Source organism: Daktulosphaira vitifoliae, unplaced genomic scaffold, assembly GCF_025091365.1.
Source record: "Daktulosphaira vitifoliae isolate Bord-2020 unplaced genomic scaffold, ASM2509136v1 Scaffold_1, whole genome shotgun sequence".
NCBI lineage: Eukaryota > Metazoa > Arthropoda > Insecta > Hemiptera > Phylloxeridae > Daktulosphaira > Daktulosphaira vitifoliae.
Genome location: NW_026099572.1, coordinates 85,053,739 through 85,079,370, shown reverse-complemented (window position 1 = coordinate 85,079,370; position 25,632 = coordinate 85,053,739). Strand labels below are relative to the sequence as shown.

Here is a 25,632-nt window from a genome sequence, read left to right as displayed (position 1 = left end):
CATCTTACATTTATCAATGAAACATTTATAACTTGTATTTTATATTACCTGTATAGAAACAAATAATTAATTTATCTATCATAACATATACATTGTTTATACACTTACTATTTATTTTATATGTATATATTTGCTAAATTGATAATTGTATACTATGAATCTTATCTTTAATAATAATCATTATATGTCCAATTTACTGCAATAAACTGAATATCACTAAAAGCACTGACGACAACATCCCATGATGAGAGTAATTAAAAATAATAGAAAGAAGGATTAGGTCTTATTACACATCTGAATGAGAGAGAATGAGAGTGAGGAGAGTAGCTAGCAAGCCAACAAGCGAACGTGCCAACGAGCGACTTTCTTCACTTATGAGTTCTGAATTCAATAAGAATTCATAATTCTTTCATCTAGTTTATTTCTTTTAACTAGCCGCGACCCCGTGCTGTCGTTTGTATTAATGTGATATTCATATATAATTTTTTTTATGTCCAGGTTTTATTTATTTATATAAAAAAAGACATTGTAGAATTTTCGTGTGTGCGAATTAGCACAATTTCAGAAAGAGTTTCATACTTAACATTTTGACTATCGATCATCTTTACACGAGCCATCAAAAAAGAAGTAAGTAAATTTATGTTATCTCAATTATTTAGAGTTAATAAATCTGAGTAGAGATCGACGAAGCAATAGATCATTCATTGTATTAATAATGTAGAATATTATATTAAACTAGTTGGTTAAGGTCTTGTACTTAGTCACGTTACATGTTATCCATGAATTGGCTTGCCGTTCGTTGCCATTGTGTATATTATTAGATGTCCACCAAACTATACTTTACTACACCTCAGAGGTATTGTATTTTTGATTTTTATAACTACTTTCCTTCAATGTTCTAAACCCTCGGACCGCACAACCCCGATAGAACCCATACATCTTACAATCACAACCATTTATATATTATTATTTTGTTATTTTAAATTATAACAAAAAAAAAAAATAATAAAAACCCGCTAATATTTTTATTATTTTATGTGGTAACAATAGTTTTAAATTAAAATGGGAGCTACATTTTAATTATCGAATTAATAACTCAATATCTCATTTTCATGAGATATTGATCCTCGAATAAAACTATAGCAAATTTTTTTATTCTAAATTTAATGAATTACATTTGTTACGTTGTGTAAAAATCTTATTTCTAATTAAAAAATAATCTACTTATTAATAAACATTCTGATATTTCTCAAAATGAATTTTTTAATTAGAAAAAATTTTACAATTTACTTTTGTTAAAAATTAAATAATATAATTTTACCTCGTCGAATGGTGGGACAGTGAAAAAAAATGCGTTTGATAAGCTACTCGCTAGATATATTATAATGAAAAAGTAGAAATACATTACTAGTTTAATAAATCGAAATTTTAGATTAAAACTGATAAGTAAAACAATTCAAATGATAGAATTATTGAAATTCTATTAATTTTATAGTAATACTATGTTGTTTTAGTGTTAAAAAACGTCATTGTTAAGTATTTTTAAAATCGCAATAAAATCTTTTAATAAATTTAATTTTGTTTTAATAAATAACAATTCTTATTTTAAATTAAGTAAACATTTTATTTATTGAAGAAAGCGTAGTAAATACTTTTTATATAATTATTTTAATGCCTTCATTGTACAAAAAATATTAGTAAAAACTTGTTTTCTTTTGTTTCAGATGTCATTGAAAACTGAAATTTAAGTCAAATTATTAATAAGCTCTGACGTTTTTCAACTGATTTATTAAAATAGCTACTCCATTTTTCAATAAATAGTTATAATAAATTATCTATTTAACTAAAAAAATAGGAAATAAATTATTTTTGGTTTTTATTAATTTACAAAACCACATGTTTTTTGCACATTTGTTCAACTATTCTACTTAACTAAAAATATAGAAGTAAATCATTTATTTTGATTTATTTTATTGATCATGTTTTTTATGTGGCTATCTATTATATTAATAAATATCTGATTTGTAATGCAAAACATAATATGATAAAACAGTCGCTAAAACTAACATAATATACAATATTAAAATTACCTCTGGACTTAAAACGAAAATCAAAGTTAAATTCAAAGAAATTTAATATATATTTATACTTATAAATCAAAGAAAATCAATCATGTTATAATTAAGGAAATATGAGTTGATGTCGTTTTTGGAATAATCTACTAATTTCTTAAAATTAAACACAATCTACAAATTTTCATAGAACCGTTTTTTTTATAGTGATTTTAATTACTACAGATATTATCTATACTTGTCCGAAATATGCCACAATCTCCATGCGCCACCACTTTTATAATAGTGAATTTATAAGTTTATTCTCATTTTATGAGAATTAACTATTGTAAAATTAGTGTATTAGTTAATATATGAGCTATGAATGAATTGCAATACTATTTTATTTGCAATTAAATTAAGGAATTTTAAATATTTTTTTAATCATAAAAATACACATGAGAAAAAATAGGATTGTCTAATAATTTTATATGCAACATATCATATTATGTACCAAATAAAAAAATTTATTAAACTCATAATATTTTATGAATAACCAAAAATTACATATACATTATAATTGTTTGTATAATAAAAAATTTAGTTATACTAATGTTTTTATTCACTAAATGGCAAAAAAATAATAACTCGTTAAATAGTGTAAATTTAATGATTAAACATAAATTTTAAATTCTTCGTTAACGAAATTTTTAAAAAATATTTTGATAATTTTTTAAGGACCACATTGACGTATCTAAAATGTGAGTATAGGGGTTATAGCCCCGCTAATTGGCCAATTATTACTTTTTTATTATAAGAATAAACACTTATATTTAAATGTCTTAGTTTAATTGTAAATACTCTAAAGCATAAGTGTAATAGACAAAGGCGTCTATTAGGGTCAATCAAAAAAACGGTAGCACAGTGGGGTCGAGGTACAGTGTAGACAAGGCATAGATGGAACAAGTATAAATGATATCTGACAGTGATTAAAATCACTATCATAGAAATGCTTCGATGCAAATCTGTGGATAGTGTTTCATTTAGAGAAAATGGTGGATTATTCAAAAAGAAACATCAACTCTTATTTCTTTGATTATATCCTGATTAGTTGTTCTTTGATTTTAAAATATAATATATGAATAAATACTAATTATAATTATTAAATTTAGTATGAAATTGATATTCAATAATTTAATATTGTAATTTAAACGGAGAAATTATAAAAATAATAAAGAAATTATATTTTGGTTTACTTTTACGTATATAAAAATTTAAGGGATTGATGCAATAATTTTCAATAAAAACTGTTTGTTACTGTAAATAAATGCACTGAACTACAAGGAACTTTCATCAGAAGCAAAAATATACTTTTCTAAATAAATTTTTTGCGTTGTTTTCAAATCTGCAATTACACTTTTTCTACCACTTCTATGTTTTATTATTATTAAAAATTAGTATATACACATAAAAAATTCGCATCGAAGCTAAAAAATTGGCTATTTAAGCTAATTCAAATTTAAAAGTTACTTTTTCGACTTTAAAAAAGCAAACAAATTTAAAGAAGTTTAATTTCTTATGTCTTATGAACTTTATTCTATGTCAATTAAATTATATAATATTTATGAAAGTCAATATATTCTCCTAATAAGACATTTTAAAATAAATACTAAACCTAGAATTTTAATAGAAAAATAGCATATTTTTGAATACGGTAGCCATTTGCGCATAGAAGATAGGTCGTCAAGACAAATTTTTTTTTTTCATTTTATAGTACATATAATAAGCTTTAATTTGATATATGTTTGAAGGACACAGTATTTCCGGAACATTTTCAATAGTTAATTTGAAAAAGTTAGTTTTTGTAAAAAAGGTTGCTATTTGAAATCCCCCCTAATGAGCAGGTTAAGTGTTAGATTTTCAAAAAAATGATATCAAATGAAATTAAAATATCTAAGGTTTTAGTATAAAAAAAAATTATTTTGATTTGTTTATTTTTGAAAAAGTTATGGAAGTTTTAAGAAAAAAAAGTGAAAAAAAATGACAAAATTTACCCATTTTTAAATTTGTAATTTTTTTTAATATTTCCCCTATTTGCGGGGAACGAGGGAAAAATTTTCAATTTTTAAGGGTAATGTCTTCAACAAGATACGATTTGTGATCTTTTGACGTATTTTTGAAAGAAATCGGTCCAGTGAGAGCTGAGAAACAGTGGCAACAGACATAAAAAAAAAAAAAAACACATCATGGTAAAATTAATACCTTCTCAGCCTCGCATCGAAGCTAAAAGTCGATCTTCGAGTGAAAAATCAAAGACAGTATCTAATGACTATGTATAACAGTAGTATTTCTTTTTTAATTTAATTCACTTCTAATAGAGATGTTTTATTTGTGAAACGATTTTCCATTTGAGTGTTATAAATTTGTTTTTGATCAGTATTAATGGCTTTGAATAAATGATGACTATTAGATTTTAGTTTTTTGGACACACTTTGAAAATATACAAAATTTGCTAAAACAGAACCTTTTAATAGAAGTTTTAGGCTAATAATGTTCTTAATTTTCGTAATAATTAGACCAAATCTTATATTTGGTCTTTGAGTTTTCAATTATAGACTAAAATTAAATTGAACGTAAATTTTACTAAAAATTTGTGAGTTATAATTGTCAAATGTAAATAAAAATATAGGCTAAAATTGAGTTACCAAGACATTTTATGTAAAAAAATGATATGTTTTGGCTAAAATTACAGTTTATATCAAATTAGTTTTTATATTATGATATAATAATTATATTACTATGTAATTATATTATAATTACATTCATATCAAAAATTAATTTTATTAAATCTATAAAATAGGCACTCAGCTAGCGAACATGTTTAGGAAGATAGGGTTGGAGGTGTACGAAGAAGTCCATTGCTTGGCCTTAACCGAAAATAGAAGGGATGATATAATTATCCTTGACCGAACAAATATAAGGGAATGGTTCTTGACACAACACTGCGTTGGGAAATGAATGACCACCAGGACAAGCAGGTAGATGAGGAGAAAAAATCCTTTTTACGAGCCACCATTCCATTTATTCAAGAGAAATATAAAATGTATAATTGGGAAGTTTACGGTCTTTGGTTTGGAACACGCGGAAAAGCATCGCCTTTATTAAGAAATTATTTTAAGTCACACTCTTTAAACCTAAGAGAATTAAGAGACATATGCTTAACTATTATGCGTGACACACTTCACATTATTCACAAACATTTGTACACTTAACGACGATGTAAATTAATTAATTTACTTTTGTATTATTTTATTTTTGTATTACTTTAACTTTGTATTATAAAATTTTTAAATTGTAAATCACATCATACATATTTTATTTATAATTATTTTTTTATAATATTTATACTGTATTTATTACCCATATTTTAACTTTTGTGTAACTAATAAGTTTGATTTTTTCATTATGTCAAATTGGCAACCTGAATGTCAGGCAGTTCGCTTTAATAAATAAAGTTGCTTTTCTTTAATTTATTTTTTCTTATCTAATATTATAATATTAAAAATTATTTAAATAAAACTAATAACGTTCTAAATTTTACTATTAAAATCAAGTAAACCTGTTACTACACATAGGTTTGCTGATTTTACATAATTTTTATTTAAATTTATACTGATGTATAATTTTATCAGAACATAAAATTGTATTCATATGTTATTTATTATATTTAGTATAAATGAATTGTTTGATGAAAACAAATAATTGAAAGTATTTGATGATCAACTGAATAATTATATAATGTATTAATACAAAAATAACAAATATAAATAAAATAAAAATAAAGAATGGGGTCTTGGGCTTTTACATAAGATGAGAACCTGATGTTGTGGTTCTATCTGGGCCATATGGTTCGATGGTTTAAAACGACAAAGACAAGTAGATATAAAAATAATAAACGCAGTACCTCTGTTCGAGGTGTAATAAACTTTTGTCTGTTTAGTTTCTAATATCCTATCTGAGAGGTAACGAAACGGCGGAGACAGTTCACGAATACCATATAACGTGATTATGTATAATTTCAGTAAGCAACCAGTCAAAATTAACACTTTAAGATATTAATTTAATAAATGATCTATTGCTTTGTCATCCTATACTCAAACTTATTAACTCCAAATAATTGGGATAACATCAATTTACTTACTTCTTTTTTAATGGATTGTGTAAAGATCTTCGATAGTCAAAATGTTAAGTATGAAACTCTTTCTTAAATCGTGCTTATTCACACAAACATGAAAATTGTTTCTTTTTTATTCTTATTTGAATTTGAAGAAAGCGAACTCTATCTCTCACTCCCTCTCTACCTCTCTCTGAAGTCTGTAAGGATTGCAGTGCTTTTTATAGTAAGATGATAGTACCCCCAATCCAGAGATATTGTTGTGCAGCCCTTTTAGTGATCTTTTTAGTTTATTGTATTTAATTATACATTACATGATTATTACAATGTGATAGCATATTTAACAATTGATAAATTGACATATATATATAAATAATACGAAATTGTGTTGAACATCGTATTTGTTATGATAGATAAATTATTTGTTTGTTTACAAGTTATTTAAAATACAGATTATATATTTTTTATTGATAATTGTAAGATGCGTAATGCAAAGCATTGAGCATATTACGACATTAATTTTAGAATCATTTATAAATATTTTCACGAATATCTAAAATTGTTAATTTTATACAATTTCACAACAATCATAAATATTTTATAATTAAATTTTTGGTCTTATCAAACCATGAGATAATCATCTTATGGTATAATACTGTAGAGTAGCTTGAAACACTTAATAACAGCTAAGCTAATCAAAATGAATAAAATTGTCTCATAGAGACTTAATATTTTTGTATTTCCTTGTTTTTAAGAAACAATAGTATTAATCATTATAAATAAAAAAAAAATTTTTCTGTGCCAATTAATTTGAAAAAAAAAATGATGTATTTGAGATTTCAAATTATTCTGACTTTTGTAAATAAAAATAAATCCATAAATTACCATTATTATACCATATTATAAAACACCTGTTTTGTTTTATAAAAACACAGTTTTAAAATAAATACAATATATTATTTTAAATTTAGGATAATATATCAAATTTACAATTCTTGAAAACGTAAATAAAAGAATTTTAACTGAAAAGTATTTAATTTAAATATTTATTAATATTTTCAAAATAGCATATATTTTGGCTTACAAATTATTTTAAAAAAATGGTATAAGTTTTGAAGATAAGTGGAATATTTTTTTTCTATTTCTAATAAACATAAATAGCAACCAAACCGCATAAAAACAGTTTTAATCTTACTTGAGATCTACTAGACATATACCATTTAATGACGTTAATTATGATATCCACGCTATCAATTTTTGACTTAAAATTTTGATACTAAAAAAATTGTATTCTACAGTAAAAATCAAACTATTTTAATATACTAACCATGATATTTGACCAAAAATTGAATAATAGAGGTAGTTTATTTGTTTTTTGGGGAATTTTTGGTCAAAATACTAAAAACACGTGAATGATTAGTAAAAATCTAAAATCTCCGCAAAATACCTATTTTAATATATAATATAAAGTTAATATGGTTCTCGTTAAAATTCCGAAAATCGACTTTTTTTTATTTACCCTAATATCTATTAGTAGATACACCACCTTAATCATAAAGTAAACTAAATAATTGTAATCAATAGAAATCTACTTACTTATTTATTATCTTAAAATAATAATAATTTGGAAATTTTTATATCATATATTTTTCTTAGTACAGTTATTTAGATCTTATAATACTGACTACAGTACAACAAATTTACATTTATACTCAACTTCCTAATAACTGTATACTTAGATGAACAGTAATAATATTCTTGGGGAGTTACAATGTAACTGGTCGAATTTCTAACAGAAGTAATTTAATTATTTATGACTTCAAATGTTGAAGTCATGAATAATCTACAATACATTAATAAATACTTTTTGTCATACGATTATATTATTATTATGTTACAATTTAAATTTATTTAAAAAATAACAAATTCATTTTAGCTTCGATGAGGAGCTGAAAAGGTATTAATTTTACCATGATGTGTTTATTTTTATTTTTTTGTGTCTGACACTAATTTTTCTCAGCTCTCAATGAATCAAATTTTTCCAACAATACGTATTTTAGACATTATATTTCAAAATTTAGTAACATCACAAAACCTTTAACAGATCTTACTAGAGGTAAATTCAACAGCAAACCTTCACCAATCAATTGGAGGACACACATGAACGTGCTTTTCTTGAAATCAAAAGTACATAATTAGTCAGCCAGTATTAGCTCACTATGATGAATATGCAGAAACTATTATTGTAACTGACGGTTCTAAATTGGGTTAAGGTGCTATCCTTCAGCAGCGTAATCATAAAAATGAAATTCATCCAGTAGCTCATCCAAAAAACTGACTAAAGCCGAGGGGTAATATAGCGCAATGAATTTAGAGTGTCTAGCAATTTTCACGCATTAAATGTTTTTCGTCATAATATTCATGGAAAGTACTTCGAAATTTGGACTTATCACAACAATTTAACTAGCTTATTAAAAATTAAAACTGATTCACGTATTGTTAATAAACTTAAAGTTAAACTAGCATGTTTTGATTATTCTATAAAATATAAAGAAGGAATTTTTAACAAAGCTGCAGATTGCCTTAGTAGAATAATGGACGAACCACCAAAAAATTGTAATTCACGGTAATCTAAACAAAAACATTAACAAGACACTTGTTTAAGCAATTCAGGAATTAATTTTCTAAAAATTCTATTACCATTCTGTATTTTTTTGACCCCTCTTAACTTTTACTGCATTGTCTTTGATTTTTAGTAACTAAAAACACAGGATTAGAATAAGGTCTTGAAAATTTCTTTACAATACCATCTTTCAATAGTTTCTCTGTCAGCTTTTTTATTTCATTACTCTCTACGCGGCTTAACTTAAAATTAGGTAAATTTATTATTTTTTTACTTCATGACTGAAGTTCTATTGGAACGATTTAACACGAGCCTAAATCACATTTATCTTTAGAAAAAATTGTACTATATTTCATTAATAAACCTCTAAGTCTATTTTGCTGAACAATAGGTAATGCCGGATTAATATACCAGTCAAGTACTTATTCAGATGCTGTAACTGTAGGAGATAAAAAATATTAATTTTAACGTTTCCTAAGTATTGAATTGTGTTCATGTAGGAATCATTGTTAATGTTTTTTGATACGCCTTTTTAATGCTGCGTGTTTTAAATTTACTCTCTCGTTCAGACGTCGGAGAGATAGTAAAATCACGTTTAATTATCCTATTTTGCAAAATATTATCGTCGTACATTTGTTTCGATTAAGTACGTAAGTGTATTGTCTTAAGTGCGTTTCGTATTTTTTATTTTTTATTTATCGTATATCCATTCGTAATTAGTTCGAGATTCATTAAAGAATAGACTCATAATTTCTTATTCTCATTTTGTGCTATTCTTGGTGTTGCGGTAAAAACGCCCATAATTCGTGTAACTTTATATTCTATTATACGAACACCATTGTTTTTTTTATTCGAAATCTTATATAGTACACTCGACATATAACACAATAGAGCGCTATTGTAATATAGTTATAAAATTGACGATCTGAATAGATATTGTTTCGGGTAAACAGGTGGTAAATAAAATGTTAGTCGACACAAGTTAATTTAAAAATCAGTGTAGAGCCGTTTATTCGAACCAAAACACAAATGAGATAGTACAGCGATTGACAAATATGTGTTCACTAATTAGAGCTTACAATAAATTAAGACAAAACAAAATAATGAAATGATGCATTGACGTTGTAAGAGAACGGTGCGAACAGTTCGGCATTTTAGCAGAATGCGATAAACTAATAAAAAATTTGGTTTATCTGACAATATCAGCATAGTTCTCCATCTGTTGAAAATGTTCAGTCTGTTCCTACTACAGCTAATACTATCAATAGCCAAGTTTATTTCATAATTAAATTACTACCAATAGATCTACCTAAACTTACAGGAAATTATTCTGAGTGGCAATTGTTTTATGATATGTTATATGTATTGAACCAATTCGCAATATAAACTAAGAGTGTCGAATGACAATTAGAAAACAAAACTTTTACAAACGAGTTTTTAGGGTTTGTAAAGTGTAATTCAAAATTAATATTATTGTTTTTTATTAAAATGATTAAGCCTAAACCAAAATGATTTGTGACGGCTGCTAAGTCTTCACCTTCTAAATAAATTTGCTTATCTGACAGATGAATGCCTAATTTTTTTTTAATTTCATAAGCATTAATATCTATACCTTTATTATTTAAGACTGCTTTGAGTATTGATACACCAACCGTTTGGCGCTACTTGTGTTAAAATGTCTCATTTCACAGTAATTTATCTAACATCTGTCTGTACTAAATTTATTGAATGATTAGTCATAAGTTCGATAGAATTTAAGTTGTCGAATTTGTTTGGTTGGTCAATATTTGATTTGCCTGTCCAGTTATTGTTTTTGTAAACAAAATTTATGTTTACTTTTTCATCGTTTTTTAATAAATTAATTTTAGCCCCTTGGGTGTAGATGTTCGCTCTATATATTTAAAAAAAATCATATCCTTATAAACTATTTAAAGATAAATTATCGACTATGGTAAAGTCTATTAAAAATATATGTCTTTCGAACTTCACCTCTAAAGTAGTTTTACCTGCCACATGCAAATGTGATTCATGTAGTTAATGTAAAATTATTAATTGGATAAATAATATGATTATTGGGTACAAAATTTTTATTTATAATGCTTGTACTCGCTCCTGTATAAACGACGAAAAAAATATCTTTTTATTTACTTTGCCTGTTATTAGTGAAGAATTGTTAATTTTAATCGAATTCAAGGATTGAGTTTATTCTCAAATTATAAAATATAATATAAATATATTATTAATTATTATTAATAGCTAATTATCCTATTATTAATATTAACTTTTTCATTAATTAAGGGTGGGTCAATTTTATTCACTTTTAATTGATTAGCATGGTGCGCGATGTTACATACTGATGGTAGTTGAAGAGAAACATTGTAAGAAATAGATGGTGGAACGTAATATTGAAACTGATGGTGTGTATTCTCTAAATTAGGATTATTTTGAAAATAATGTGGTGATTTTCGTTTACAACTGTAGTTAAGACACCGATTATTATGGTAGAAGTACTTATTCATGTTTTTAAATCTATAAAAATATCCTCTATAACTTTTACTGTTATACTTCTTATTTAAACTATTTCTAAAATTGTTATTCAATTTGTTCTTTCTATATTTATTAGTTTTATAATTCATTACTCTACGCTGATAATGGTTTGGATATGTTATTAAACTTTGGTTACCTACATTACTTATGTTTCCATAATCATTAAATTTAGCATTATGTTTTTTTTAAAAGAGAATCTAATTCCATTTTCAAAATGCTTATATCGTTATCGTCTTTTATCAAATTTGTATTTCTTTCAATTCTTAAAATATTTTCTATTAATTTATCTACTGTACTATTATCTAATGGCCGAAATTTAATAATTATTTCAACTGGTAGTCCCTTAAAAAAATACTCTATGATATGTTTTTCCGACATGATACTTTCAAACCTATTCTGCTACTACTCCTCTTACTAAAAAAATTTTAACCGATTCACTATCCTTCATTTTCATCATTATTACATTTTTTCTTATTAAACTTAGATTATTGTAAGAATTAAAATTAATTAATGACAGTTTAACATCTTCCCAAGTTAAATTTGTCGATCGATATTCTATAAATTTAAATATTTTAAGTGCATGATCCTATAAATATAATGATAACAAAGAAAGTTTTTATTATCATCTCATTCATTCGCTTTTGCTACGCGATCGAAATACTTAAGATATTTATCTAGTAATAGAAATTAATAGTATTGAAAACTATGTCAATAACGGCCACCCAAACATAACTGCCCTTTGTTAGTTCGACGTCAGTAGCTCCGAGCTACAGACGAGTAGAATTGTCACATCAGCATCTCCCTCTATGCTAATTAATATGTATTACGAATTAAGTAAATGGAAATAAAACGTGTGTAATATAAGTGGTAATATCATAGTAATAAATATTCTTACAGTAGTAACAGACACAAAAAAAAAGAAAACACATAATAATAAAATTAAGCTCGCATCGAAGCTTAAAATCAACAATAGATCTAACTACACATAAGAACATTTTCAATACATACCATAATTTTTCATTACCGTTTATAGTAACTCAAAAAAAGAAATAAAAAAATTTCATTAAAGATTAAAAATAATTTATTTAAAATTAGTTATATTTTGATAGGGGTCAGTGTTGAAGAACTTAGGCAACACAAGGTTTTAATTATTTATTGGCGTGAACCGTAATTTATTGCACAGATTACAAAAATAACAAAAAAAAATATTGAAAATAAAAGTACAGAAAAGACAAAATCGTATGGTTAATAATACTAAGATGATCAACACACGTTATATATAATCGTATTCGTAGTGATAGGATCCCGAAAAAACGCTACAATGACAGAAAAACGGATACGACCGCGGGGTGTCAAACGGGTGACAACGCCGTGTCCGTGTCAATTTGTTGGTCTTGTATGATCATGAGAATAATTGAATTACTATAATATTTATTGAATAAAAATGATATGATATAATTTGTTCTCGGTATATGAGAACGAGGGTTTTATAAGAAGATGTAAAATATAGAAAAGCAAAGTGATCTTTAAGAATTTATTAATATAATAATAATTTGAAAAAGAAATTATTGTGATTAATTATGACACATAGGATATCGACAACGACACTCGTACCAGTAGTTATCTAGGCTTGTGCTGACTGTGGGTCGAGTCAATAAATACCTCGAGTAGTATAGGAACCACAAGTGGGTTCTCTATCTTCGCAAGAGAGTCTTTATTAGTATTGACTACACAGGTAACCCACTCAAAGATTGAACTAGGATGGCTAACAACGCACAAACGTTATTGATTATCTTTATTTATTTAGACAATATTTTATTCTAGAGATCACTTTATTTTTCTGGTTCCCTACTTAATTTATGTACTCATTATACTTAAGTTTAAACCTTATAAATCTTCTATGAAATATGAATTTACCTTAATGATATCAGGACTAATGTTGAAAAAATGAATATACTTCAATTTTTTATGTAAAATCGTATTTTGTTAAGCCACTTCTTGCATTCGTTAAAAGTTCATAAGCTGAAGTAGTAGTAAGAGAGATTGACAATTTTTATGGCCTTTTATATTAAATTTAATTCATCTATATGTGCAAGAAGTGTCACGACTTTTTACTATTATCTGTTTATTACTCAATTGTGTAATTTATTACATATTATTTTATTTAAAATAGATGATTTATTGCAATTAAAATTTTTTTTATAGTTTTTGAATTAGATTTGTATCAATGCATTTTTAGACATATTTCTCGGAATAGATTAAAGGATTGACATGTATTATACAGAGTGATTTTTTTATCATAACCTACACAATTACTTAAGGGGTAATTATAATTTAAACATTTTTATTTTTCGTTATCTTTATTTACACATTATTCTTGAATTATTAACTATGTAATACTTTTTAAGTTCATCCCTCATGCTTGGTAAGGGTGTCTACTTTGTTTTTTTAAACGGGAACACATATATTGAACTTAATAAAATGTTTGAGTTTTTAATTTAATAGTAAATTGCATTTTAGTTTTAAGGATAACTTTATTTGTTTATTAGATATAAACACTTAAAGATTCAAATTTTTGAGTTCATATACATGTATAATACACAAGGGATTACAAATTTAGGTAGCTAATTGGTTTTTTATGTCATCGATATTAGCAGGTACACAGCATTGTTATTATCATTGGTAGTAAAACACATTGTTGTGAGTTTATAAATACACTAACTGACAATACAGAAAGTATATCTATTGATAGTCATAATTGATGAGTATCAATAGATATTGATGAAATAAAGAAATAGTAGATCATGTAGCTTTTGGAATAATCCGCCAATTTTTTTAAATTAAACACTATCTACAGATTTGCATGAAAGCGTTTTTTATGATAGTGATTTATATCACTATCAGATATCATCTATATTGAATTCAACTATGCCACGTTCTTACTGTGCTGGGTTGGGTTTTTACTTTTTTATTTTTTAGGAATTTATACATAATAGAAAAGCAAAACATTAAAAATTACAGCTAACTAAATTCTTGTTGTATAAAAGTTATGAATTTTTAAATGCTACCATTTATTTTTTCCTATACCGTCTTTATGGCTTTGGATAAACTCTGTTAAGTCAAAGCTTTGGAACCCAATATAAATAATTTTTTTAATGTTGACATAATATTTGAATTTAAAGTAACAACAAAACCAATTTTCGGACAAGACCCAAGGTCAAAAATGTATAATATATTTAAAGATATTTAAATCATTAAGTTAATTATATTAGCTTTATTTGATTTAGAATTATAAAAGACAAGTTATCTGAAACATTGTCGAAAATTGAAGAGAAAAAAATTTAATATGATAATTTGCCTTCTTCCTGTGATTTGGTAAATAATAATATTTTCAAAAAATCGTGTGGATCCATAAACTTTTCAATAAGTTATAGCATTATAAAGTTAAAAATGTAAAATACAAAATCGAAAATTTTCACACAAAAATAGCATTCAGTAGTCATTTTCGCCGTGAAGACAAGTCCAGAGGTCAAATTTTTTTTTTTCAAATTAAAGTACATTACATTAGCTTTAATTTAAGATATATATAAAAATGTCAGACCTTCCGGAACATTTTCAAAAGTTATGTTGAAAAAGTAAATTTTTTGTGAAAAAGTTGTCATTTTAAATCCCCCCCTGTGGGCAGAAACAGGTTACAAAAAAAATATACCAAATAATAGATAAAGATATCAAGCATCTATAAAAAAAAAAAATTATATTGATATGTTCATTTTTGAAAAAGTTAGAGCATTATTAAGTTAAAAATATAAAAAAAAATTATTTTACAAAAATCGTAATTTTTTATTAACTTTGATGTCAACTTTCACCACGAAGACAAGTCCAGAGGTCAAATTTTTTTTTTTCAAATTAAAGTATATTACATTAGCTTTAATTTAAGATATATATAAAAGTGTCAGACCTTCCGGAACATTTTCAAAAGTTAAGTTGAAAAAGTTCTACTTTCTATATGCATTTTTTATATTTGAAGCCCCCCCATATATAGGGAAATAGTCTGATTTAAAAAAAAAGTATATCCAATGAAAGATGTATATAAATACTACTTCTCATGAAAAAATTGTATTGATCCATACATTTTTTAAAAAGTTATAGCACTTTAAAGTAAAAAATGTAAATTATAAAATCGAAAATTTTCACACAAAAATAGCATTCGGTAGCCGTTTTCACCATGAAGACAAGTCCAGAGGTCAAATTTTTTTTTTTCAAATTAAAGTACATTACATTAGCTTTAATTTAAGATATATATAAAAGTGTCAGACCTTCCGGAACATTTTCAAAAGTTAAGTTGAAAAAGTTAATTTTTTGTGAAAAAGTTGTCATTTTAAATCCCCCCCTGTGGGCAGAAAAAAGGTTAAATTTACAAAAAAAGTATACCAAATGATAGGTAAAGACATCAAGCATCTATATAAAAAAAAATTATATTGATATGTTCATTTTTGAAAAAGTTAGAGCATTATTAAGTTAAAAATATAAAAAAAAATTATTTTACAAAAATCGTAATTTTTTATTAACTTTGATGTCAATTTTCACCACGAAGACAAGTCCATAGGTCAAATTTTTTTTTTTCAAATTAAAGTACATTATATTAGCTTCAATTTAAGATAAATATAAAAGTGTCAGACCTTCCGGAACATTTTCAAAAGTTAAGTTGAAAAAGTTAATTTTTTGTGAAAAAGTTGTCATTTTAAATCCCCCCCTGTGGGCAGATTAAGTGTCAGATTTACAAAAAAAATATACCAAATGATAAGTAAAGACATCAAGCATCTATATAAAAAAAAATTATATTGATATGTTCATTTTTGAAAAAGTTACGGCAGTTTTTAGTAAAAAAAATTGAAAAAATTTCGAAAATTAGCGATTTTTAAATTTGTAATTTTTTTGGAGGTTTCCCCCATTTACGGGGAACGAGGGAAATTTTTTCAATTTTGAAGGGTAATGTCTTCGACTAGATACGATTTGTGATCTTTTGACGTATCGTTGAAAGAAATCCGTTCGGTGAGAGCTGAGAAAAAGTGGTAACAGACACAAAAAAAAAAAAAAAAAAAAAAAAAACACATCATAGTAAAACCAATACCTTCTCAGCTTCGCATCGAAGCTAAAAAGTAAAAGGTATCAATGATAGTGGTTCAAATATTACACTTGTTAATCACAAGATTATAAACCAATTAAAAACAAAATGTTTGAAAATCATAGTTTGTTTAAAACAATAAGTGGAGTAAATTTTACCAATAGCCGGGCACGTTTACATTTAAAAATTAATAAAATTGAAAAAGTTTTAGATATATATGTTATAAAAAACAATAATTTTTCATATGATTTATTACTTGGTCTAGATGCTATTAAAATATTTAAATTGTCACAGGATGAAAATTTAAATATTTTTCAAAAAATAAATGAAAAAGAAAGTGAATTAATAAATTGTCAAGAAAAACAAAAGAATGATCTGCAATTAAATTTGAATGAATATATTGATGTTAGTATTTTTGAATCTAATTTACAACATTTAAATGAGAAAGATAAAATATTAATAATGAACCTTATTAATAAATATAAAGTAATTTTTGCTAAGAATAAATATGATGTAAGTAGAGTTAAATGTGAAGAAGCACAAATTAAATTAACAGTAGATAAATATATTTGAAAAAAACCATACAGATGTTCAATACCTGATCAAAAAGAAATAGAATCGCAAATTACAAATTTATTAGAAGCGGGTCTTATTGAAGAAACTAATTCGCCTTTTGCAGCCCCAGTTACACTAGTGTTCAAAAAAGAAGATGATTGTAGATCTCGTTTATGTATTGATTTTAGAGAATTAAATAAATTAGTTGTTCCTGAGCTACAGCCATTTCCTCGAATTGAAGACATAATGGTGAAGGCAGGAGAATGTACCTGGTTTTCAGCTTTTGATATAAATTCAGCATTTTGGTCTATTCCAATTAGGCATAAAGATAGAAAGAAAACAGCGTTTGTGACTCAAGAAGGACACTGGAAATGGACATGCTTACCTTTTGGTTTAAAAATATCCCCTGCAATATTTCAAAGAACCTTAACAAATATATTAAGGAGATATAATTTAAATGATTTTTGTATAAATTATATAGATGATATTTTAGTTTTCTCAAAAACATTTTAACAACATGTGAAACATATAGAAGCTTTATTACAAGCAATTAATAAAGAAGGCTTTCGATTTAAATTGTTGAAATGTGATTTTGCAAAAAAATCCTTAAAATATTTGGGACATAAAATTGAGAAAAATTCAATTACACCTTTGAAAGATAATCTTAAAGCAATTAAAGATTTTAAGGAACCAACAAATAAAAAGAATATTAGACAATTCCTAGGGAAAATCAATTTTTACTATAAATATATTCAAAATGCAGCAATACAACTGGAACCATTACATAATTTACTAAGGAAAGATGTAAAATTTAGTTAGACAATAGAGTGTCAGCAAANATGTAAAATTTAGTTGGACAATAGAGTGTCAGCAAGCATTTAATAATATGAAGAAATACCTATGTTCAAGCCCAATTCTATCTATATATAGCCAAAATAAAGAGGTTTTTATTTATACTGATGCAAGTGGAGAAGGTATAGGAGCAGTATTAAAAAAACCTCAGGAAAATGGTATTCTTCATCCGGTTGCCTATTTCTCAAAAAAATTAAACACCAGTCAAAAAAAGAAAAAAATTATTTATTTAGAATGTCTAGCGATAAAAGAAGCGATTGTATACTGGCAACATTGGTTAATTGGAAGAGTTTTTACTGTAATTAGAGACCATAAACCATTAGAAACGTTAAAGGTAAAAGCAAGGACAGATGAACCACTTGAAGAGCTTATATATTACCTTTCACAATATAGTTTTAGGATTATATATGCACCTGGTAAGGAGAATATTGAAGCTGATTCCTTATCAAGAAATCCAATTTTAGAAAACTTTGAAAATGAAGAAGATATATTAAAAGTTGTAAATATAGTTACATTAGAAGAAATAATTAGTGACCAACAAAAAAATGCAATTGAGATTAAGTATTCCAAAAGAGTATTTGAAAAAGGAAATATCAAATTTAAATACCTTAAAAATAGACAAAGAATTTACATTTCTCAGGAATTTGGTTTATTATTAATTAAGAAAATACATGAATATTATGGTCACATTGGTACTTATCATTTAAGTGAAAAATTAAGACCTTATTATTATTTCAAAAATATGGATAAAATTATTCACCAATTTTGTAGTGCAAAGTAGATCATTTCTCGAGATATGCATTTATTTTAACTTCAAAAGTGCAAAGTGCTAAAGATTTTATCAAATTAGTCGATTTGGTGGCAAGACAGCACCAAATAAAAATGGTTTTGGCGGATCAATATACAGGGATTAAATCCAAAGAAGTCAAAGATTATATGAAATCAAAGAATATAATATTAATATTTACATCAGTTGATTGCCCAAAATCAAATGGATTAAATGAAAGACTAAACCAAACATTGGTAAACAGAATAAGATGTAAAATTAATAGTGGAGAAAAAAAAGCATGGTCTAAGATAGCGAAGGAATGTGTAGAGGAATACAACAATACAACACATAGTGTAACAAAATTTTCACCGTCTTATCTATTATTTGGTGTAAAGTCTTATATAGTACCAAATGAACTTCAAGAAAAAACTTTTAATTTAGAAAAAGATAGAGAACAAGCTATAATAAATTCTAATAAAAATCATGAAAAAAATAAAAAAAGAGTAGACAAAACAAGAAAAAAATATACATTTAAAGAAAATGAGTTAGTATAAATAGAAAATGGCAACAAAATGAATAGGAACAATTTGGATGAAGTTAGAAAAGGTCCTTTCCGAATAATAAAACAAATATCGAATTCAATATATGAGATAGAAGAAAAAAGAAAAAAATTTTTTTCTTTAGGAATAAATTAATTCCAGCACAAAATTTGAGTACATAAACTGGAGTTTATGTCTGGAGGAGGGGAGGTATAACAGTGGCGGCACTGTTTATAGGGACACTGTTATCACTGTTGTAATTTGTATAATCATATAGATTTAATGTGTAAAATCTATGGTAACATTTTTAATAATTAATAATTATTTTATATTTTATATAATTTAAAGAGTATACAGTAATAAGTTTTAAATTATCGATTCTTTATTGTTTATTGTTTATGTGTGTATTTGTTGTACAATTTAGTATTAATAAACCACTTAATTGTAGAATCGATCAACTTATTATTGAACAAAATTACACAAATTATCCCGTCTACGACTCCCTCGTTATAATATTACGGCTAATAATTACACCTATTTGTTAAATATACACGAATAGCCACCACGGTATTACACGATGTACTAAAATATTATTTAGTACCACGAAAATACGATATAATCATATTTAAGACGCACTTTACATATGTTATAATACATACACCACTCATTATTAAGTAGTCTATATGTTATTGTCTATTAGTCATCAAATTAAATATATATTATTCATGTTAATACTTTAAACTATTCCAAGAAATACGTCTAAAAATACATTGATATTAATCTACTGTAATAATTATAAGAAATTCTTTAGTTGTGACAAATTATCTATTTTAAGTAATATAATATGTAATAAATAACACAAATTGAGTAATAAACAGATAATAGTAAAAGGTCGTGACACTTCTTGCATAGATAGATGAATTAAATTTAATATAAAAGAACATAAAAACTGTCAATCTCTCTCACTACTACTTCACCTTATGAACTTTCAACGGATGCAAGAAGTGGCTTGACAAAATACGATTTTACATATAAAATTGAAGTATATTCATTTTTTCAACATTAGTCCTGATATCATTAAGGTAAATTCATATTCTACAAAAGATTCATAAGGTTTAAAGTTAAATATAATGAGTACATAAATTAAGTAGGGAACCAGAAAAAATAAAATGATCTCTAGAATAAAATATTGTCTAAATAAATAAAGAAAATCAATAACGTTTGTACGAAGTTAGCCAGCCTAGTCTAATCTTTGAGTGGGTTACCTGTGTAGTCATACTAATAAAGACTCTCTTGCGAAGATAGGGAACCCACTTGTGGTTCCTATACTACTCGAGGTATTTATTGACTCGACCCACAGTTAGCACAAGCCTAGATAACTACTGTTACAAGTGGCGTTGTTAATTATCTATATGTGATAATTAATCACAATAATTTCTATTTCAAATTATATTATATCATTTTTTATTCAATAAATATTATAGTAACTTAATTATTCTCATTCTCATACAATACCAAAAATTAAAAAATAATTTTAATAAATTTATTCTTTAATCATATTAATTAAATCTTTTTAATATAATTTCTTTCTTTTGAGTTACTATACATAAACTGATCCGACACGTAATTGGACCAAATGTTACGAATTCGGACTGCATTTTTTCTTACGAGAAGAAGGATACTTAGGTCGCTTGACTATAAATTAATAAAAAAGAAATTTTAGCTTCGATGCGAAGCTGAGAAGGTTTTAATTTTACTATGATGTGTTTTTTTTTTGTGTCTGTTACCACTTTTTCTCAGCTCTCACCGAACCGATTTCTTTCCATGATACGTCAAAAGATCACAAATTGTATCTAGTCGAAGACATTACCGTCAAAAATTGAAAAAATTTCCCTCGTTCCCCGTAAAGGGGAAAAAAATCCATAAAATTTATAAATTTAAAAATCGCCAAATTTCGAAATTTTTTCAATTTTTTTACTTAAAACTGTAATAACTTTCTTAAAAATGAACAATTCAATATATATTTTTTTGTTTTAGATGCTTGATGTCTTTACTTATCACTTGGTATATTTTTTTTATAAATTTAACCCTTTAAAAGCCCACAGGGGGGGATTCAAAATAACAACTTTTACACAAAAAATTAACTTTTTCAACTTAACTTTTGAAAGTCTATAACTTTTATATATTGTCACAAGCAGCCCTTAATATTAAAGGGGAATGGCCTGTTACTGTGCGGTAGCGTTGTTTATTTTGTAGCAAACAAAACGAAAAATAAACACCTGTTTATGAATATTTAAAATAAGAAATATATTTACTGTTTTGCAAATGAAATTCTTAAAAGTAAAGGGAAAGGAGGGATAACTTACATACGAAAACAATATTAATCTTATGATATAATACAATTACAAAATGATAATAAATTAATAACAAATCTTATGTCGGCTTGAGAAAAATTGAAACTGTGGCAAAGTTATTGATCGGAAACTAACTGAACAAAATCAGTAAAGACTACAAGGCAAGCAATTACTAATTGTAGTACAATTAGTGTAGTACAATTTACGTACAAAAAAGTTTGTGTCGCTCGCGGAGGAAGTAACGACGGCTGCACGTAGCATGAACACGTTCGAACCGGTCATACACAAGTGCCACACTCTACCCAACATATATATCTTAATGAAAGCTTATGTAATATACTTTATTATGAAAAAAAAAATTTCGGACTTTTTTTTGTCTTCATGGTGACATTAATAGACATTAAGGTAATAAAAAAAATACGATTTTTGAAAAAAAAAATTCTTTTTTATATTTTTAACTTTAAAATGCTATAACTTTTTGATAAATGTGTGGATTAATACAATTTTTTTATGAGAAATAATATTTATATCCCTTTTTCATTCGACATACTTTATTTTAATCAGGATATTATTAACCCTGTTGGTCGGGGCTAGAATAGACCATCGGTTGTTCCTGCCTGTCGTAAAAAGCGACTGAAAGGGACTTGTAGTAGGGCAGCAGCTACTACAATATTGGGTGTAGGTTCAGGTAACCTAGAATGGTAGAAACAGCTACACACCAAACAGCAGCCAGCAGATACGGAAACTGTATAACTGGTGGCTGCACTGCGATACGGAAGGCAAGGGGAGACCACCGTATAAATCATCCCAAGAAATAGCAATAACATGAAATCTTCTAAAGTAAAATATTCCGGAGGTAAAATAGTCCCCCGATCGGATCTCCGGGTGGGGACTACTGGAGAAGAAGGAAATGTTAAGAATTGGAGAAGAATAGCTACTTGGAACGTTAGAACTATGTTGCAATGCGGAAAACTAGAAAACTTGAAAATAGAAATGGAAAGAATGAAGATTGATATCCTTGGCCTATCAGAAATGAGATGGCCAAGAGCTGGAGATCTATGGAGTGGGGAATATAGGTTGATACACACAGGAACAGCGGAAAATAACCCAGGAATTGGAGGGGTAGGCATAATAATGAGTAAGGCTATTGGGATAAAAGTTAAAGGATTTGTACAGTACAATGAAAGAATAATATTAGTCAAAATCGAAACGAAACCTAAGGATACAATCATAGTCCAAGTTTACATGCCTACTTCTAATAGCAGTGAGAAGGAAATGGAAGAAGTCTACGAAGGAATAGAAAAAGTCATTGAAAAAGTCAAAGGAGATGAAAATCTTATCATTATGGGTGATTGGAACGCTGTAGTAGGAAAAGAAAGCCTAGGGCACATAATAGGAAATTATGGTCTAGGAAACCGAAATGAAAGAGGAGACAGATTAATAGATTTCTGTTCAAAACACAAATTATTAATAACAAATACCTACTTCAATCACCATCCAAGAAGAAGATATACATGGAAAATGCCGGGAGACATAGGTAGATATCAAATAGATTATATTATGGTCAAGGAGAGATTTAGAAACCAAGTAAAAGACTGCAGAAGCTACCCAGGAGCAGACATAGATAGTGACCATAACTTATTAATGATGAAAAGTAACCTAAAGCTCAAGAAAATAGTATCAACAAGAAAAAATGATCGATGGCAAATAAATAAATTAAAAGAAGAAAAGGCAAATGATAAGTTTAAAGAACTTACGAACAATATAAATATAAATGAGAGAACCGATATAAACTATAGGTGGGGTATTATAAAGAGCACAGTGACAGAAGCAGCATCAAAAACTCTGAAAGAAAATAAAAAGACAGTACCTAGGAAAGAATGGATAACAACAGAGATAGCAAGTATGATAGAAGAAAGAAGAAAGCTTAAGAATGGAACTACTCTTGAAAGTCAGCGGAAATACTGAGAACTAAGAAATCGTGTAATACGAAAGTCAAAAGAAGCAAAGGAAATATTTTTAGAGGAAAAGTGCAAAGAAATAGAGATACAAATGAGGAATGGTAGCAGAGATGCAGCGTATAAATCAGTTAAAAATTTTTTTACCGATTATAAACCAAAAAGGGGGGCAATAGAGGATAACAACGGAGTAATTATTTACGAGGACAAACATAAAGGTAACATATGGAAGAAGTATCTAGAACAGCTATATGAGGGACCAGAACTCACGGGACAAGAAATAGAGCATGAAGAAGTAATGGATAATAACTCAAATTATAGTGTACTGAGAGAAGAATTTGATAAAGCACTTAGAGATCTAAAAAAGAAGAAGGCTGCAGGAATTGACGAAATCCAAGCAGAACTTTGGAAAGAATCTGGCGAAAACATGCGCAGTGAGCTTTTTAAACTCATAAAGGAGATATTTAACTCAGGAAAACTTCCTGTAGACTTTACTAAGTGTAAGATTATTCCTATTCCGAAAAAAGCAACCGCAAACAAATGTGATCAGTACCGTACAATTAGCTTGCTGACACATGTGTCAAAAATACTGACAATAATTATGTCAAGAAGAATGGAATATAAGATCGAAGCCATATTGTCAGAAGACCAGTTTGGATTCAGAAAAAACATGGGTACAAGGGAAGCAATACTGGCTTTAAGAATAATTATCGAGAAAAGAATTAGAAAAGATAAGCCTACATACATAGCTTTTGTGGATATAGAAAAAGCGTTCGACAATGTCAACTGGGCAATAATGTTCAAGATGCTTAAAAAAACAGGTATAGAATACACTGAAAGGAGACTACTCTTTAATCTATACCAGAAGGAAACAGCTGTTATACGATTTGGCGAAACTGAGGAAGAAGCACGCATAAGAAAAGGAGTAAGGCAGGGTTGTACTCTCTCACCTAGCATATTCAATGCATACATCCAGGAGGCAATTAACATAATAAGAGAGAAAATACATTTGGGTATAAAGATAAATGGCAGGAAAATCGATATGCTACGGTTCGCAGACGATATAGCAGTCATAGCTGAAAATGAAGAAGATTTGCAAAGGATGCTAAGGTGTATGGAAGAAACTCTGCTCAATGAACTGAGCATGAAAATAAATACGAAAAAGACCAAAGTTCTCGTATGCAGCAGGAGCAATAATATTACGACAAGAATACATCTGCAAAATAACCAAGAAATAAAGCAAGTAGAAGAGTTCGCATACTTGGGAAGCATAGTAAGTAAGGATGGCAGAAGTAAAAAAGAAATAGTAAAGCGAATATGCCAAGCTAAGATAGCATTTAACAAAAAGAGAGGACTTTTTACTTCAAAAAATATTAGCATACGTACCAGAATATATCTCCTGAAGACATACGTATGGAGTATAATGCTGTATGGCAGTGAGACGTGGACGATTGCCAAAGAAGAGCGAAGAAGAATAGAAGCTTTCGAGATGTGGTGTTTCAGAAGAATGCTCAAAATAAGTTGGACGGGCATGGTAACAAACGAGGAAGTATTAGAAAGAATGTCCGAGAGAAGAACTTTATGGAGCAGTATCAAGAAAAGGAGAAATGAATGGATTGGACATGTATTGAGACATGGTGGGTTGCTAGGATTGATTATAGAAGGCTGCGTGGAAGGAAAAAATGCTAGGGGAAGACCACGAATGGAATATATGCAACAAATAATAGAGGACCAAGGATGTACTTCTTATGAAGAGACAAAAAGGAAAGCAAGTAACAGGGAAGAGTGGAGAATTGCTACAAACCAATCTCAGGATTGAATACTGAAGAAGAAGGATATTAATAAATAAATAGCACATCATGTAGCTTTTGGAATAATCCACCAATTTTTTAAAATTAAATACTATCTAAAGATTATACTTGATCCAACTATGCCACGTCACCACTGTGCCGTGATCCCCCTGCGCTGGGCTGGGTTTTGTTATATGTGCATAGTGAGGCATTTATTAGGAGACTGGTTTTTCTCCGCAGAGTAAAACCGATCGACAGCTTATCACAATAATACTAATAAAAAAAAAAAAAAAAA

The 25,632-nt window shown here is 27.1% G+C and overlaps 2 protein-coding genes across 3 annotated transcripts in view; one reads left to right on the top strand and one right to left on the bottom strand.

Moving 5' to 3' along the window:
• LOC126894563 (uncharacterized) overlaps nt 1–25,632 on the bottom strand; it is a 226,991-nt gene that overhangs the window by 10,837 nt on the left and 190,522 nt on the right. Inside the window, exon 1 of one of the 2 annotated variants that reach the window (XM_050665674.1) lies at nt 1,322–1,458. The exons of the other annotated variant lie outside the window; for it this stretch is intronic. Within the exon in view, the coding sequence (XP_050521631.1) occupies nt 1,322–1,405 (84 nt within the window). The 5' untranslated portion in view covers nt 1,406–1,458. Of the gene's footprint in view, nt 1–1,321; nt 1,459–25,632 lie in introns of those variants that run through there. 2 annotated transcript variants of the gene reach the window in all.
• Nucleotides 1–25,632, top strand: part of LOC126894565 (uncharacterized) — a 271,452-nt gene that overhangs the window by 102,662 nt on the left and 143,158 nt on the right. The window lies entirely within an intron of this gene.